General features: G+C 38.6%; 1 protein-coding gene across 4 annotated transcripts in view; it reads right to left on the reverse strand.

The window, feature by feature from the left end:
- Window positions 1-1,827: 1,827 nt before the first annotated feature.
- Window positions 1,828-15,506, reverse strand: part of ranbp3b (RAN binding protein 3b) — a 44,369-nt gene continuing 30,690 nt past the window's right edge. For 2 of the 4 annotated variants that reach the window (XM_051700621.1, XM_051700619.1), the window contains exons 8-17: window positions 14,765-14,865; window positions 14,266-14,385; window positions 12,486-12,583; window positions 12,305-12,380; window positions 12,056-12,152; window positions 9,641-9,765; window positions 7,465-7,585; window positions 7,238-7,380; window positions 5,712-5,910; window positions 1,828-3,086 (exon numbers count right to left, since the gene is read on the reverse strand). In XM_051700621.1, coding sequence (XP_051556581.1) covers window positions 3,043-3,086; window positions 5,712-5,910; window positions 7,238-7,380; window positions 7,465-7,585; window positions 9,641-9,765; window positions 12,056-12,152; window positions 12,305-12,380; window positions 12,486-12,583; window positions 14,266-14,385; window positions 14,765-14,865 — 1,124 coding nt within the window. In that variant the 3' untranslated portion in view covers window positions 1,828-3,042. The remainder of the gene's footprint in view (window positions 3,087-5,711; window positions 5,911-7,237; window positions 7,381-7,464; window positions 7,586-9,640; window positions 9,766-12,055; window positions 12,153-12,304; window positions 12,381-12,485; window positions 12,584-14,265; window positions 14,386-14,764; window positions 14,866-15,506) is intronic. The other 2 variants (XM_051700620.1, XM_051700622.1) reach the window with 2 other exon arrangements.

A 15,506-nucleotide genomic window follows, 5' to 3' on the forward strand; every position in this document is an offset into this window, starting at 1 on the left:
TGCTATCTGGTGAACATTCATAAAACTATTCAAAAGAGCCTGTGTGTTCACAAACATGAATACGTTGATAAAATGGATGTTATAATATGCTACTCGAAGAAAAATTAAGCCATTTTTTTGCAACCATTTTTTTTTTTTTTTTTAGCAAATTTACCCTGCAAATTCTCATAAGGGATGAGAATCGTAAGAAATTTAACAATTCCAATTCCCTTCACTTTTATTGTCACACAACCATATACACAAGTGCAATAGTGGGTGAAAGTCTTGGGTAGTTCCTAAGATTCCTAAACATTCAATACTTTCCAGGCACAAATGTTTGGAAATAAGAAATGCATTTTTATTGCATTTACTGCTCTCAGCAGTCTGTTGCCAAATGATGAGGTCATTTCAGATTTTACATTTAAGGTCAGTTACATTCATTCAGTAACTGCTCCGACTGATAAGTGTTTTTGATTTGCTAAAAGTTAAAAGAACTGGCTCATAAGAGTCATTCGTTTGGGAATTGCACTACACTGGTCGTGCTGTATGTTTCGTGCTGTAGATTCAAAAGAACCGGCTCATAAGAGTCAATTGTTTGGGAATCAGTCTACACTGGTCGTGCTGTATGTTTCGTGCTGTAGATCCAAAAGAACTGGCTCATAAGAGTCATTCTTTCGGAATCGCACTATAGTGGTTGCGCTGTATGTTTTGCGTTGTATATTCAAAAGAACCGGTTCATAAGAGTCAGTCGTTTGGGAATCAGTCTACACTGGTCGCGCTGTATGTTTCGCGCTGTAGATTCAAAAGAACCGGTTCATAAGAGTCATTTGTTCGGGAACCAGACTACACTGGTCATGCTGTAGTTTCAAAAGAACCGGCTCATAAGAGTCATTTGTTCGGGAACCAGATTTCACTGGTCGTGCTGTATGTTTCGTGCTGTAGATCCAAAAGAACTGGCTCATAAGAGTCATTCTTTCGGGAATCGCACTATAGTGGTTGCGCTGTATGTTTTGCGTTGTATATTCAAAAGAACCGGTTCATAAGAGTCAATCGTTTGGGAATCAGTCTACACTGGTCGCGCTGTATGTTTCGTGCTGTAGATTCAAAAGAATAGTCTCAGAAAAGTCATTCTTTTGGGAATCGCACTATAGTGGTCGTGATGTATGTTTCGCGCTGTAGATTCAAAAGAACCGGTTCATAAGAGTCATTCTTTCGGGAATCGCACTATAGTGGTCGCGCTTTGTTTCGCACTGTAGATTCAAAAGAACCGGTTCATAAGAGTCATTCCTTCGGGAATCGCACTATAGTGGTCGCACTGAAGATTCAAAAGAATCGTTTCATAAGAGTCATTCGTTTAGGAACCGGACTACACTGGTCATGCTGTATGTTTTGTGCAGTAGATCCAAAAGAATAGTCTCAGAAGAGTCAATCTTTGGGAATCGGTCTACACTGGTCGCGCTGTATATTTTGTGCTGTAGATTCAAAAGAACCGGCTCATAAGAGTCATTCGTTCAGGAATCGCACTACACTGGTCACGCTGTATGTTACGTGCTGTAGATTCAAAAGAACCAGCTCCTAAGAGTTATTCGTTCGAGAACCGGACTACACTGGTTGCACTATGTTTCGTGCTGTAGATTCAAAAGAACCAGCTCCTAAGAGTCATTCGTTTAGGAATCGCACAACACTGGTCGCACTGTGTGGTTTGCACCATAACTGTTACTGGAACCGAAAGTCTGTTTACAGGTTTTGTGAAATTCACCTAAAAAACAAGAATTGTGCTAGAATCTTTTACCACATAGCTAGCAGACTTTAAAAAACTTTCTTGTGAAAAATTAAATAGAGGCACACTTTGACATAAGACAAAAATTTATTTCAAATGTTTAATCTTTTTTTTTTTTTACTTTGATATTACTATTTTGTAAAGGACGTTTGGAGACATGGTGTGCTAGTAAGTGATAATATACGCATAGAAATGTACAGAACATTCAAGGGTACAAGGTTTTTTTTTTTTTGTCCTTTTTCTGTGTCTAAATGCACGCAAAACTTCTAACACACGAAGAAACTCTTCATTTCTGACATAACTGTCTCCAATGACATGAAAATTGATAAAAAGTTAATATAGTAAACCAATATTTAAAAAAAGGTCAACACAATACAAACCCACAGAATATGGAAATTAAAAACAAATACAGAGATGCTGTTTTAAATGTTAAACTCTCGTCAAACTAAAAAAAAAACAAACAAACAAAAAAAAAAAAACACATTATTTGCCCCTAAATGAAGCTACATGACTGATTTTGATGTATCAATAGACAATGGGGTGAAGATATTTTTCTCTTTAACAAAGGGGGCGAGTTCGAGAAACCGATTCACTACAGCACAAGTCCACGTGCTGGTTTAGTCCTTTATTCATTAACACCAATGAGAAATCTAACTATCATCATAGCAGACTAGTAAGTGTGTCCAGGAGATGAAAGAAATCAATCGAAAACTGGGGAAATGTTACAACTACACTGAACACAGAGGTACAGGCAGATGACTGTGGTGCTTCCGGCCAGCTGATTGGCCAATAGGCGTGATGTCATAATGAAGTGGTCTAAAGCTGAGAGCCAGTAAAAGAGAGATAGAGGGACACTGAGAGAGAATGAGTTAAAAAACAGTCCCATGGTACACACTGCAGTCTTGACGAGTCACGTCTTAATCAGAGAGAGAAACACCCTCACACTCATCAATATGATGAGCAACCAAGTCCAAATCCATACATGGAAAAGTCTGTATTTTTTTTTTTTTTCCTTTTTGACGTCTTTTTAATTTGTATATTTGCAGTCCAATAGGAAAAAAAAAACAACAACTAAAAACAACAAACAAAATGATTAAAAAAAAAAAAGAAAATCGATTCCAGATTTACAATAAATGTTGAAGGGGAAATGAACTTAAGAAGTTTAGGTGAGAGGGAGACTCCGGCCCCCGGGGTCCACAGCACCGGTCCGAGAGGGGCTGGTCTGGGCTTTCCCCAGAGATGCCTGCACTAAAACCCTGGAGGGCAGTTGTCAGTCGAGGGTGCTATGTGCTCTCGGCTGCGAGGGTCTCGCTGGTCTCACAGTTGTCTGAGAAAGAAAAAAAAAAAAAAGTATGTCTAAGTTTCTGTATAGCTGGATTAAAAAAAAAAAAAAACACCCAATCATGAATCATGCCTAGTTAACGCTGTCATATTAACACAATGTTTCTATCTTGTGGCGGTAACACTTTACAACAAGGTTCCATTCGTTAACATTAGGTATCATTAGGTAGCATAAGGTATCATGAACTAACAATGAACAAGATATTTTTTAACAGCATTTATTATTCCTAATGTTAGTAAAAAAAAAAAAAAAAAAAAAATGCAATTGTTTATTGCTAGTTCACCCTTTAAGCTCGGATGGGCCAGTTTGCAGATTATCAAAATATTAACAACTACAGTCTTGACCAACACAAAATAGGTCTCGTTTAAAAGCGTAGAAGCTCAACTTTCCAGTGCATGTAGGCATTATGACCAAAACTGAACAAGTGCTTTGAAATTTGCAGACAAATCAGAAGTGTTCCATTTTGATAATGTATATTAATACATTTGCACTGTTCATATTAATCAATAAAAACATCAAACTCATCAAATAACCATGTGTCATATGTTGTTGGAAAACTCTCAAAGAGTAGAATACAATCAGTGTATTTGTTTTACTCACAGACAAAATTATATGGAGTAATAGCTTAGTATATGTCTTTGACATACAGTGGCAAGAAAAAGTATGTGAACCCTTAGGAATTACCCACATTTCTGCATTATTTATAAAAATGTGGTCTGATCTTCCACCAAGTCCTAATAATAGACAAACACAATCTGCTTAATGTAATGACAAACAAATTATTTTAGTTTTCATGTTTTTATTGAACATGTTGTTTAATTATTCACAGTCTATTCACAGCTGGGAAAAATATATGAAACCTTGTATTTAATATCTGGTAGAACCTCCATTCTCCTGTAAAATCTCTTGATCGGATCGATCACTCTAATTACATATGTCCCTTTCCCAAAGATAAGGGACAGTTTTAGAAATGAGAAGCCAAAGGCGAGAGAGTCACTGCACTGTTTCTTTGCCGGTTCTGCCCTATATTTGATTGATATTAATGTCTTTTTTTTTTTTTTTATCAACAACTGAGTAAAGAACATAATAGACATTCAAATAGACATCATGTGTTACTAATAGCCAAACATAGTTGAAATTTATAACATTTTAAAGTCATGTTCTGCATCAACTAATTCTGTGGAGTATTTAAAGAGACAAATACAGTTAGAAAATCTGCTTTGCACTGTACACTGCAACAGTAATGATACCTTCCCCCTGGTCTGGATACGCAATTATTAGAGCTTGTTGCCCTTCAGAGACGCACCGCATCTGTCAAACACACAGACGGTGGTATGCACACGTCCACCTATGCTTGTGCAGCTCTGATCATGGACGTGATCAGCCGAAATAAATGCTTGTTCACCTAACACTGAAATTTACCAAATCGTTCACATGCATGTATAGGCTATTTCACCGACACCTCCAGTCCCTGCTTTGTCCCGAGCAGTGAAGCTGCCCACTTTTCTTAAGAAAAATCCCACAACTACTGTATATTATTTGGTTTCCCAGCATTTTCTGCACATTTGCGTTCTTCTGTGGCTATATGACATTGACATTGTGACATTGTCTGATTTACCTCCATGGTCGTGGGGAAATTAACATTCACAGTTACAGAAAACACCTCACATGCATTTTCACGTGGCGTGACCAAGTGACGTCGTTGCCATGGTAACCAGATACCCACACCAGTTCCATACAGCCAATCCATGAGGTAAATTTCCTTCGGAGTACACGCTCATGCGACACAACACGTAATGAAGGGATCTCTGTATTAAAGTTAAACCACTACACAACACAACTTTTGTCACCAAGCACAAAATTTTGTCTCATGTGCGAGCTGTAGAGGTATGTATATCCACACTGACATTTGGCAACAACTGAAAGCACAGATCTTTGTTGTTTACCCACCTCACACATCCCGTAAAAATCCAAATGAGCTATAACTGGTCACTTTTCATGTCGGTCAGATAGCTTCTTCCAATCTTGGGTGGTTTAAATATGTGCGCAGTGAGCGGGGGATAACGCGAATATGATTTAAATATATGTGGAAAATGAATGCGTTTCTCAGGCATGCTAAATGTATAGAAATGTTGTTTTAATTTCAAACACTTTTAAGCACTTTCAACAAAACATGCAGATTTTCAAGGTATTCCAGTACTTAAATTTCAAAAAGCTAAATTCAAGCACTTTAAGGACCTTGTGCGAACCCTGTATATAATGTCAAATCAGAAAAATACAAATAAAAGTACATTTTTGGCTCAAATTGTTTTGTAGTTTTTCAGCAGTTTCTTAGGCTGAGAGTCTCAGAATTTATAAAAATCTATATCATTAAATTTTGTAAATGTTTTCTTTAAAATGATACCAAACACATTAACCCATAATTTTGGGTATGCCTCTGAAACAGCAAAACTTTAAAAACACCCTCAGAGTTTAAAGGGTTAACAAATGTAGTTAACTAATGTTAACAAATGGAACCTTATTGTAAAGTGTTACCCTTGTGGCTATACTTTTGAAACGATGATTGAACTTAACTTGTATTGAACACACACAAAAATAAAGGGATCATACCGCTGGCGGTGGAATTTCCAGAGCCAGTTGTGTTGTTGGCGCTGCTGTTGTTAGCGGGCTCGTCATCGTCACTTGACTGTGGTATCTCTGGTTCGGGCAGGGCAGGCGTGCTCTCAGGTTCCTGTTCAACACGACTCCGCAGGGCCAGGATTCTGTGATGCAGCGCAGCGGCCAGCTGACCAGCGTCTTTAGAACTCGCCTGTCAAAACATCAGAATTATTTAAAACTAAACCATCGTACAGTAAACCTTCAAAGAGAAGTGTCTGCCGTGCATTAAGCAATTCGATCACTTACGGAATATTTGGATTACTTTTGGAAAACATTTTTTATTATTTTATCAAATTTACACCATGATGCCCCAGATCCGTTTACATATTAGTAACGTTCATTACTATTTTCACTGTTACTGACAAGTCTTCCCTTTGCCATAATATAGTTATATAGGCTGATGCAGTGCACGTCTTGTGCTTCACTGTTGGAAGTATTCATATTATTTTGAATTAAAGAAAAGTGCAGATGTCCAACGATGCATGCAAATTATATTTGCATGTAAAACTATAATTGCATAAACAATACATGCATAAAAATAATAAGTCAAACTTCTGATCACTTCTGTTAATCGGCTAAATATCGGCCTATATAAACCAATCAGCCACAAGATTAAAACCATCTGCCTAATATTGTGTAGGTCCCCCTCGTGCCACCAAAACAGCGTCAACCCGCATCTCAGAATAGCATTCTGAGGTGATATTCTTCTCACCACATTTGTACAGAGCGGTTATCTGAGTGACCGCAGACTTTTGTCAGTTCAAACCAGTCTGGCCATTCTCTGTTGACCTCTCTCATTAACAAGGCGTTTCCGTCCACAGAACTGCCACTCACTGGACGTTTTTTGTTTTTGGCATCATTCTGAGTAAATTCTAGAGACTGTTGTGTGTGAAAATCCCAGAAATACTCAAACCAGCCCATCTGGCACCAAAAATCATGCCACGGTCCAAATCACTGAGATCACATTTTTTCCCCATTCTGATGGTTGATGTGAACATTAACTGAAGCTCCTGAACCGTATCTGCATGATTTATGCACTGCTGCCACACGATTGGCAGATTAGATAATCGCATGGATGATTGTTGGTGCCAGATGGGCTGGTTTGAGTATTTCTGGGATTTTCACACACAACAGTCTCTAGAATTTACTCTGAATGGTGCCAAAAGCAAAAAAACATCCAGTGAGTGGCAGTTCTGTGGATGGAAACACCTTGTTGATGAGAGAGGTCAACAGAGAATGACCATACTGGTTTGAACTGATAAAGTCTATGGTAACTCAGATAACCGCTCTGTACAATTGTGGTGAGAAGAATATCATCTCAAAATGCTATTCTGAGATGCGGGTTGGCACTGTTTTGGTGGCACGAGGGGGACCTACATAATATTAGGCAGTTGATTTTAATGTTGTGGCTGATCAGTGTAGGTTAAGCTTTAACTAATGTATAAAGTTTAAGATTGTTACACAAGAGTCCATCCTACCGTTATGAGGAAAACCTTGACGCCCTGGTCTTCGGTGTCCATAGCTGTGATTCGAACACTCTTCTCGCTGGCTTTATCCACCTGCATCTGAGGCCAAAGCTTTGTGTTGAGAATCAACCGCAGACTGCCCTGCGTACGCATCACTGCGAGAAAGAGAGAGACATGGAAGGGGATCATTTCATGCAGACAGAGAAACATTCAGACCCCTATGAAGAAACATGACTTACCTAATCTAGACTGTAACGTCCCGTCATCAGTGGACGCCATGTCGTTCAGTCTGAGCAGACCGCGGCCTCGTTCAACCCATGACTGAGCCGGCTTATCAAACACAAACAACTTAGACTGCATCTGTGGAGACAACACAATCAAACCAGCTCATTAGATGTGTTAAGTTGCAGTGAGACAAAACACTGTCCTGCAAAAACTGCTAAAAATCAAGGTATCAGTTTTTAAAAATTTGACAGAGATTGCTCTGGTGTATTTCAACTAAATGTCAGGTTCGTCTTGAAACAGACTAAAACGATTATACTTACATCCTGATATTTGAATGCAACACTGAAATTGCTCAGAGAGCTTTATGATGCCAATTAAATGTTTCAACACCGTGCGACCCCGTGTAAACAGGCGTGGACGTTGTATTTTGGGTTTAATATAAGCAATGCATACTTTAAATTCATTTAAAACAAATGATCTCAATTCAGGAGACTCTGTGCTGTCGGTAAAGTGTTAAACTTTCGATGCACAGAGTCATGTGGCAAAACAACATGGCGCCGATCACAGCGGAGTTTGTTTTTGGGAGAAACGGCAACAAAACTACATCTAGTAAGAAAGCTAATCAAGTTTTTACATTGAGTAAAAAAATAAATATCTCTAGTCTCTAGAAGATATCCCTTAAGGGTCTGTAGTTTCATCTGATATGCCATTTTTTAAATTTGAGTGATTTATCGCGAAACACCACACTGCTAAACACAATGTCCACTATAGTGTACAATAGCACAAGGTTTTCATTAGAAATCCTTTATTTACTGTGGATTTTCACATTGAGAATTGGTGGACATGGTGCATCTCAAACTGTTCTGAGACCAGTGCAGACAGACAGCAAACCGGAGGTTAAGTCATTCACTAAATAGGGAGCATCCTATAGCCCTTTATGCAGTCATCCAAACTTCCTATTTAAAGTCCAGTTTCAGGCTGCAGATGATGTTTGGATCACTCAACATGTTTGGCAGACATGTGACAATGTTTATAAGTACATAGATTTAAAATGTATAATGTATAATTTTATTTTAACACAGTTGGCAGTGATTGGATGATGCTGGCCAATACTTGTAACAGAATTAAGCAAGCTAATTTCTGATTGGTAAAATGCTTCATAACTGGCTATCACTTGTTTGTTTGGCAATACAAAGAGAGAACATTGAGACTGTGTCACCAAAGTAGAAAAAAACATTGTTACATAAGTCAAATCAAGTCATATTTTATTTGTGCTTTTCCCAATGCACATTGTTACGAAGCAGCTTTACAGAAAATCAGCTGTAGTGCCTATAACATCTCAAAAACATGAATAACCAACACTTCTCAAAACATAATAAACAATTTAATTTTTGATTTTCTAAATCTTAGTATTTATTTATTTATTTTTTTATCCCCAATTTGGAATGCCCAATTCCCACTACTTAGTAGGTCCTCGTGGTGGCGCGGTTACCTCAATCCGGGTGGTGGAGGACAAGTCTCAGTTGCCTTATCACGTGACTCGTTGTGCATGACACCACGGAGACTCACAGCATGTGGAGGCTCATGCTACTCTCCGCGATCCACGCACAACTTACCACACGCCCCATTGAGAGCGAGAACCACTAATCGCGACCACAAGGAAGTTACCCCATGTGACTCTACCCTCCCTAGCAACCAGGCCAATTTGGTTGCTTAGGAGACCTGGCTGGAGTCACTCAGCACGTCCTGGATTCGAACTCGCGACTCCAGGGGTGGTAGTCAGCATCAGTACTCGCTAAGCTACACAGGCCCCCTATCTTGGTATTTTTTAAATATTTCACAACTTAGTCCCACTGTCCTCAATGTTGTCATAAATTGATAGTAAATCTATTTAGTCTAGATTTTCTTTTTTTTTTTTTTGCATGTTTATTAGGTGCTAGTTGTTACAAATCAAAAAGGGAAATGGAAAATGCACACAGCAGTCATGCTAACGAGATAAAAGGATATTCACTATATTTCCATGACTGAAATATTTTCAATACTTTTAAAACTACTTGATATTTCCAGGTTTTCCATGAGCATGTGAACACAACCTAACAGCTGGCATTTACATGCATTTAAACACGGAGTCTACTCTGACTGCAATGCTGCACTTTAAATTGTTCAGAGGAATCACAGTTGGTGTCTCACCTGTAAGACATTGCTCTCCGCCTCCTCTCCTGTACGGACCTCCACCTTCTCCAGAATGCACTTCTTGGCAGTGGCTTTGGTGTATGCGGCTGCTGATTCTTCCAGAGACTCTGTTACACTGTGATCTGACACACACAATGAAATAAGATCAACAGCTGGCAATAGCTCAAAATGCACTGAAAGCCACTTACTGCCTACTATGGTGAAGGTTTAGCTGAATATTAATTATATAAAATATTATTTTGGTCACGGTGACAAAAAAAAAAAAAAAAAAAAAAAATCACCCAATCAGAACGTATTTTATATTAAATATACCATTATGTGGAGCAGGATTTTGGATCAATGAGGTTTCACTGTGGGTGGGGCTACTCAGCGTGATGCAACGAAAAGAGAAACCAAGCGACTGAAAAAACATCTTGCGGTGATTGTAGCTTATTAGGAAGCAAAATGTATCGTCTGTCTCTTTAATTAGGACACCACACCAAGAGTGTATATTCATCATGAATATGTGATGTGAAAGACCTTAACCCAGGTCTGTAGGTGCAGCAAGAATCGTGTAATAAATTTAGAATTACAAAATAAAAGTCCCTGGTACCACAAGTCAGGCATATGTGGTACCATTTGAAGCTTAGAGTCTGAACTTTTCAAAGAACTACAGCACATCTGCATGTATGTTACATAAAACAACAACAACTACATTTTAGACCTGTATATTGTGAAAGAGGGTGATAGTGAAAAAAAAAAAAAAAAAATCCAAGTACTTGCTGCCATCTAGTGGAATGAAATAAGACTTTTTGCAAGAAGATAGAGCAAACAGAACAGAAATGACATCCTTATAAACTTAGGAAACCAAAAAATGTAATTGGATCCTAAGACTGTAAACATATACAATATTATTTGCTATTGGAATGTTTCTTAAAATTTGTGGGGGGGAGTTTCTTTTTTTTTTTTTTCTGTAAAATGAGACCAATTTTATGCATTTACATTTATGCATTTGGCAGACGCTTTTATCCAAAGCGACTTACAGTGCCCTTATTACAGGGACAATCCCCCTGGAGCAACCTGGAGTTAAATACCTTGCTCAATGACACAATGGTGGTGGCTGTGGGGATTGAACCAACAACCTTCCGCTTACCAGTTCAGTGCTTTAGTCCACTACGCCACAACCACTCCATATGAGATCCACTATGCAATTAGTCCACTAAGTGTGTATGGTGAGCTGTTAAATTTTGGTGTAAAAAATTGCAGGTAGCATTCAAAAAATAAATTCACCAGAGTTGAAGAGGTTAAAGCCTAGTGTACACTACATGTACAAGCTCGTCTCCTTTGATGTTTTGAGTTGGCGACTAGTCTGTGACGAGATGTCTCGGATCTCATCGGTCTTGTTGTGTGCACACTCCTGCGACATGCCGAGACTAGTCCCAGATGCTACGACAGTTTTCAAAACAGCTTGATATCTAGACGTCTTGTCATCATGTGTGCGCACCATCCTGACGAGCGAGAGATGACAATGAGCCACAGCCAATGAAATATAAAAACATCTCCCTACTCGCCGTTTTTAATCATTATCAGCGGTGTTATTTTTTCCCTTGCAAACGATGCCAATGAAGCGCAAAAAAGGGCGAGAGCCGTTATTTCATGTTTGTTGGCCAAGAATAAGCTGCAGAGGTTTGTGAATGAATTTCATTATCTTAATCTTAAGATGCATTTTTGGCGATCCGTTTGAAACGGGATGACAAGGCCGTTTATTTTGCCGATTCCGTGCGGATTTAAAGAGAAATAGGCATATGATCGCAAAATTTAAAAACCAAATAGGGACGGAGAAATGGGCAGCATGCACATTATACGCTCAATTACAGGTACTGCAATAAAATAACAAAATGTCATGTTTCCATATAATTAAGAGAAACTGTGTGCCGGTTTTTAGCGATTATCTTTCTTGTCTTTTACTTTTTGCGCTTCCTTATCATTCAATAAAACACAGACGTAATAATTGATATATATCCTCATGAAATCAGAGACCCTCTCCTTGGAATCGGAGCACAAGAGGTCAAGTGATGACCAGGTGTAACAGTGATGTCTCGCTTGTACATTTGTGATCGGATCACCCAAAACGCATCTTAATACTAGTGTGACACATGGCCTCAGTTGGGGACGAATGGTCGTGTAGTTGATACATTACAGTCCTGAAGTGTTCGCACCAGCATGACGAAAAACAGGACTGTGAGGGCTCGCAGGGCTCCGACCACAAGTCGAGTAGTGTAAGCTTGGCTTAAGCTACTAATACCTGTATTATCCTATGGGTTGTCTTATGCATTTAAGCATGCAAAGCACTGGTTTTGCTCAGTGTTTGGTGTAAATAGACCCTTTTCAAAGCTTCTGTTAGTTATGTGCGACAGTGAGCTGGACACCTACTTTTCTCAGGTGTGGTCTCTTGTGACGATGGCTCAGACACTGGAGCCGAACTGTCTTTACTGCTCTCGGCTGACGACTCGCCCCCTTTAGGTGGACTCTGAAATAATTGAAGCAAACACAACAACATTAAATTTTGTTGGAATTTGTATATGCTTTATTAAAAAACTTAACAGCCTAAACACACACACAGAACAGTTTAAAAATGTGTATCTGTGGTGAACTGCAAAACTAGCCAGATGATCCTCTCACCAGCACTCTCTCAGACATATTCTGGCCAAAGACGAACTTGGAGCCTTTATCTGAACTATTGGTGGAATTGTTGGAGCTGAAAAAACACACAGAGGCAGATTTACAGGACTGCAGAGCATTGGACTTGAGCCAGAGAGAGAATATTTTTGGAAAGGCTTCTGAAAGGTTTTGAGTTGGTTACCTAGACGTGCCCATGTACTGTAAGAAATAATTTGTCCTCCCAGACTGAGAATCTCGTGAGGGGTCTTTAGAGTCACTGGACGTGCTGTTCTCATCCAACTGTGGAAGAAAAAGTCACATGATTATCCTCAGCAAATTCTCAACTCATCTGGGAAGTTTTATTGCCTTAGTTCCAATTAGGGCTGGGTGATTTATCGAAAACGCACATCATATTTGTGCTGGCATTATACAATTCATATTCAGTTTCTAAATATTTCTTGTTTCTTTGTACTCTTGAAGACATCACTTGTGAGGCAAAAACTTGTGTGAAAAACACTTCGGTGTAAAGTTGGAGCTGGGGTCAATGCTGACACGTCACTCCATAGACTTCAGCAGTGCTGACGCAAGTCACGTGAAAGCTCCTTCACATATAAACAATCACTTTTAAGCATTAATCATAGCTCTTCTGCCCCTACGAGGTAGACACACATGGCGATGCAAAAGTGAACAGACAACATGCCCCTCTCATTCAGTTGGTCAGTACATGCACCAGGTCATTCAGTTTGTTTCCGAATGAGAAGTTTCACAAGTGCTGCTTTTTCTGAGCCCTTCCCGGTCCATTCCTGTCAGACACAGTATCACCGTGCATGCGCTGCTGTAGCCAAGCACGTGGTTGGACGCTGCTGTAATCAATCACACAGTAGTCAAGCATATGTCAGAGTCTGACCACCACCAACCCTCCCCCCGCCTCCAAAACAAAAACTCTTCGGATCTGCACAAATCACAAAAGTGATCAATTTTGGTTTCAAAATGGCGAAGAAAGGTGAGGAGTCTGCATCCTTGATGATTCAACTATTTATATGCATCAATTAATATTCACTAAAGATATATTTAAATTAGGGCTGTTAATCAATATTTTTAAAAAATGTAATTAATTACATGATATGCCTATGAATTAATTGCATACATATTTGCTGAGAAAGGCCCTCAAATAATACATCATGATTCATTAATTATAGTTATATTCAAATGATATATAAATAATATATCTGTATATTATAAAAAGAACAATTCATTTAATTAAAATGCATTACATTATTGTGGCAGATGAGTAAAGCATTGATAAGACAATATAAAAAGTGGCTTTAGAAGGCATTACATTGTTTATTTCCATATTACTGAACATAAGCCTATCATTGGCCTACAGACCACAGCAATCCACTTTATAATTGAATCAGTCAATAAGTCCAAGATAGATTTTTTAAGGATGCGTCAATGTACAGGAGTCAGATGGAGTGTCACTTTGACTGCATCGTTTTTAGGTCGCCATGTCAAGTTAAACGTAGTTTGAAACTAAGAAAAACGCATCTTGAGATTCCTGCATTCAGAACTGGGCTCCACTCAGCTGTGTTTGAATGCAAGAACGCGTTCTCATATTGTGCTGTCGCTAGTGTTTGTACAGCTGTACGTTGCCTAAAAAACTGGAGTTTCACTTACTGCCCCCTGATGAAAACAGGTGGTTTTTATAGCTTACATTGCTCTGATGGTAGGAGTATTATTATTACAGTCCAGGGACATGACTAATTGTGTTAATGTTTTTAACGCATTTCTTTTTATATAATTAATCGCGCTGATTTAAAGCGTCAAAATCAACAGCCCTAATTAAAATGTTTAAGTAGAAAACGTGTTGGTAAATATTGAGATAATATTGAGTATTTAGCTATATCATACAGCACAGTACAAATTTGATTATTTAAATACTAAATCAAAGCCATTTGTATGTTTTGAGAGTCAGCTCTGACCTTTGCCCTTTCTTTGATATTCTGTCCAAACACGAACGTCGAGTCCACTCCACTTTCCTTCTTCTCATTGCTCTCTTCTTTACTTCCACCTCCATTTTCTTCCCCATCTTTCTCTCGCTTCTTTAAAGAATCCCAAATAATGTAAATCCAATGATGACAAGTCACAATGATCATATAACTATTTCTTGAACATCGCACATTTGTTGAATTCTTTATTAATACGGCAACAATAAACAGTCTACAGTTAGGTGGAAAAAAAATATTAAAATTTTGTATTAATTTATTAAATGTATTTTATATTGCTGTTGACATTATATTTAAATATGTAAAAAAAACAGCTATGATTAAATACTAAAAAAAATACTAAAGCAAGCAGAGTCACACAGGCCACTTCAACCGTAAGCAATAATAACAGGTGACGGTTATATTTACGAAGTGCTCTGAACAGGATGTGACTGACTGTGATCATAAGGCATTTCCATCTCATGACAGTCCTCACCGGTGATTTGTCCGAGCTCTCTGTGTTGTTCTGGAAAACGGATCGGCTCTCCGATGATGAATCTCCAAACTTCCCCACCCCATTTGTTCCACAGCTGGAGTCTGTAAGCACAAACAAAAGCATTAACTAGCAGAATCAATCACACAAACACACTTTTCCAGTGTACAAGATCGATCAGCTAATATTAAAATAAATATACAAGGTTAAACTTCAGCTCTATGGACAGCATCTGTAACATGATGTCATTATGTTAATTATCACAGAGAATGGGTACAGTTTCATGTCCCCATCATTTATGAATATATATTTGATAAAATATTAAACAAAATCCTATTAATTCGTTTTCTCTCACGGACCAAAGCCACTTGATCCCTCATGTTGCTCTGAACCTGTTTCCTGTATTTCTGTCTGACAGACCTCGTTTCCACCTGGTATTAAGATGCGTTTCGGGTGATCCGATCACATGTGGTCAGCCCAAAATACAGGTCTAAATGGGGTCTGATTCGTTTTGTGATCGGATCACAAAAATCACATACGAATGTGGTCAAAAACGCATATGTCCACATGACATTTGTGGTGTAAGCGCTAACCCGTCCTGTATGTGTCCTGGCAGCACCGAAGCGCCACCCCTCACCTGTCAATCAACCGCTGCACTAAAACAAGAATTTAAAATTTGCCGTTTATGAGCGGCCTTAAAAGGAAATAACCGTCTGATCGGAAAATTTAAAAAAAGCACATACAC

This window comes from Myxocyprinus asiaticus, chromosome 6 (assembly GCF_019703515.2).
Source record: "Myxocyprinus asiaticus isolate MX2 ecotype Aquarium Trade chromosome 6, UBuf_Myxa_2, whole genome shotgun sequence".
NCBI classification, from domain to species: Eukaryota; Metazoa; Chordata; class Actinopteri; order Cypriniformes; family Catostomidae; genus Myxocyprinus; species Myxocyprinus asiaticus.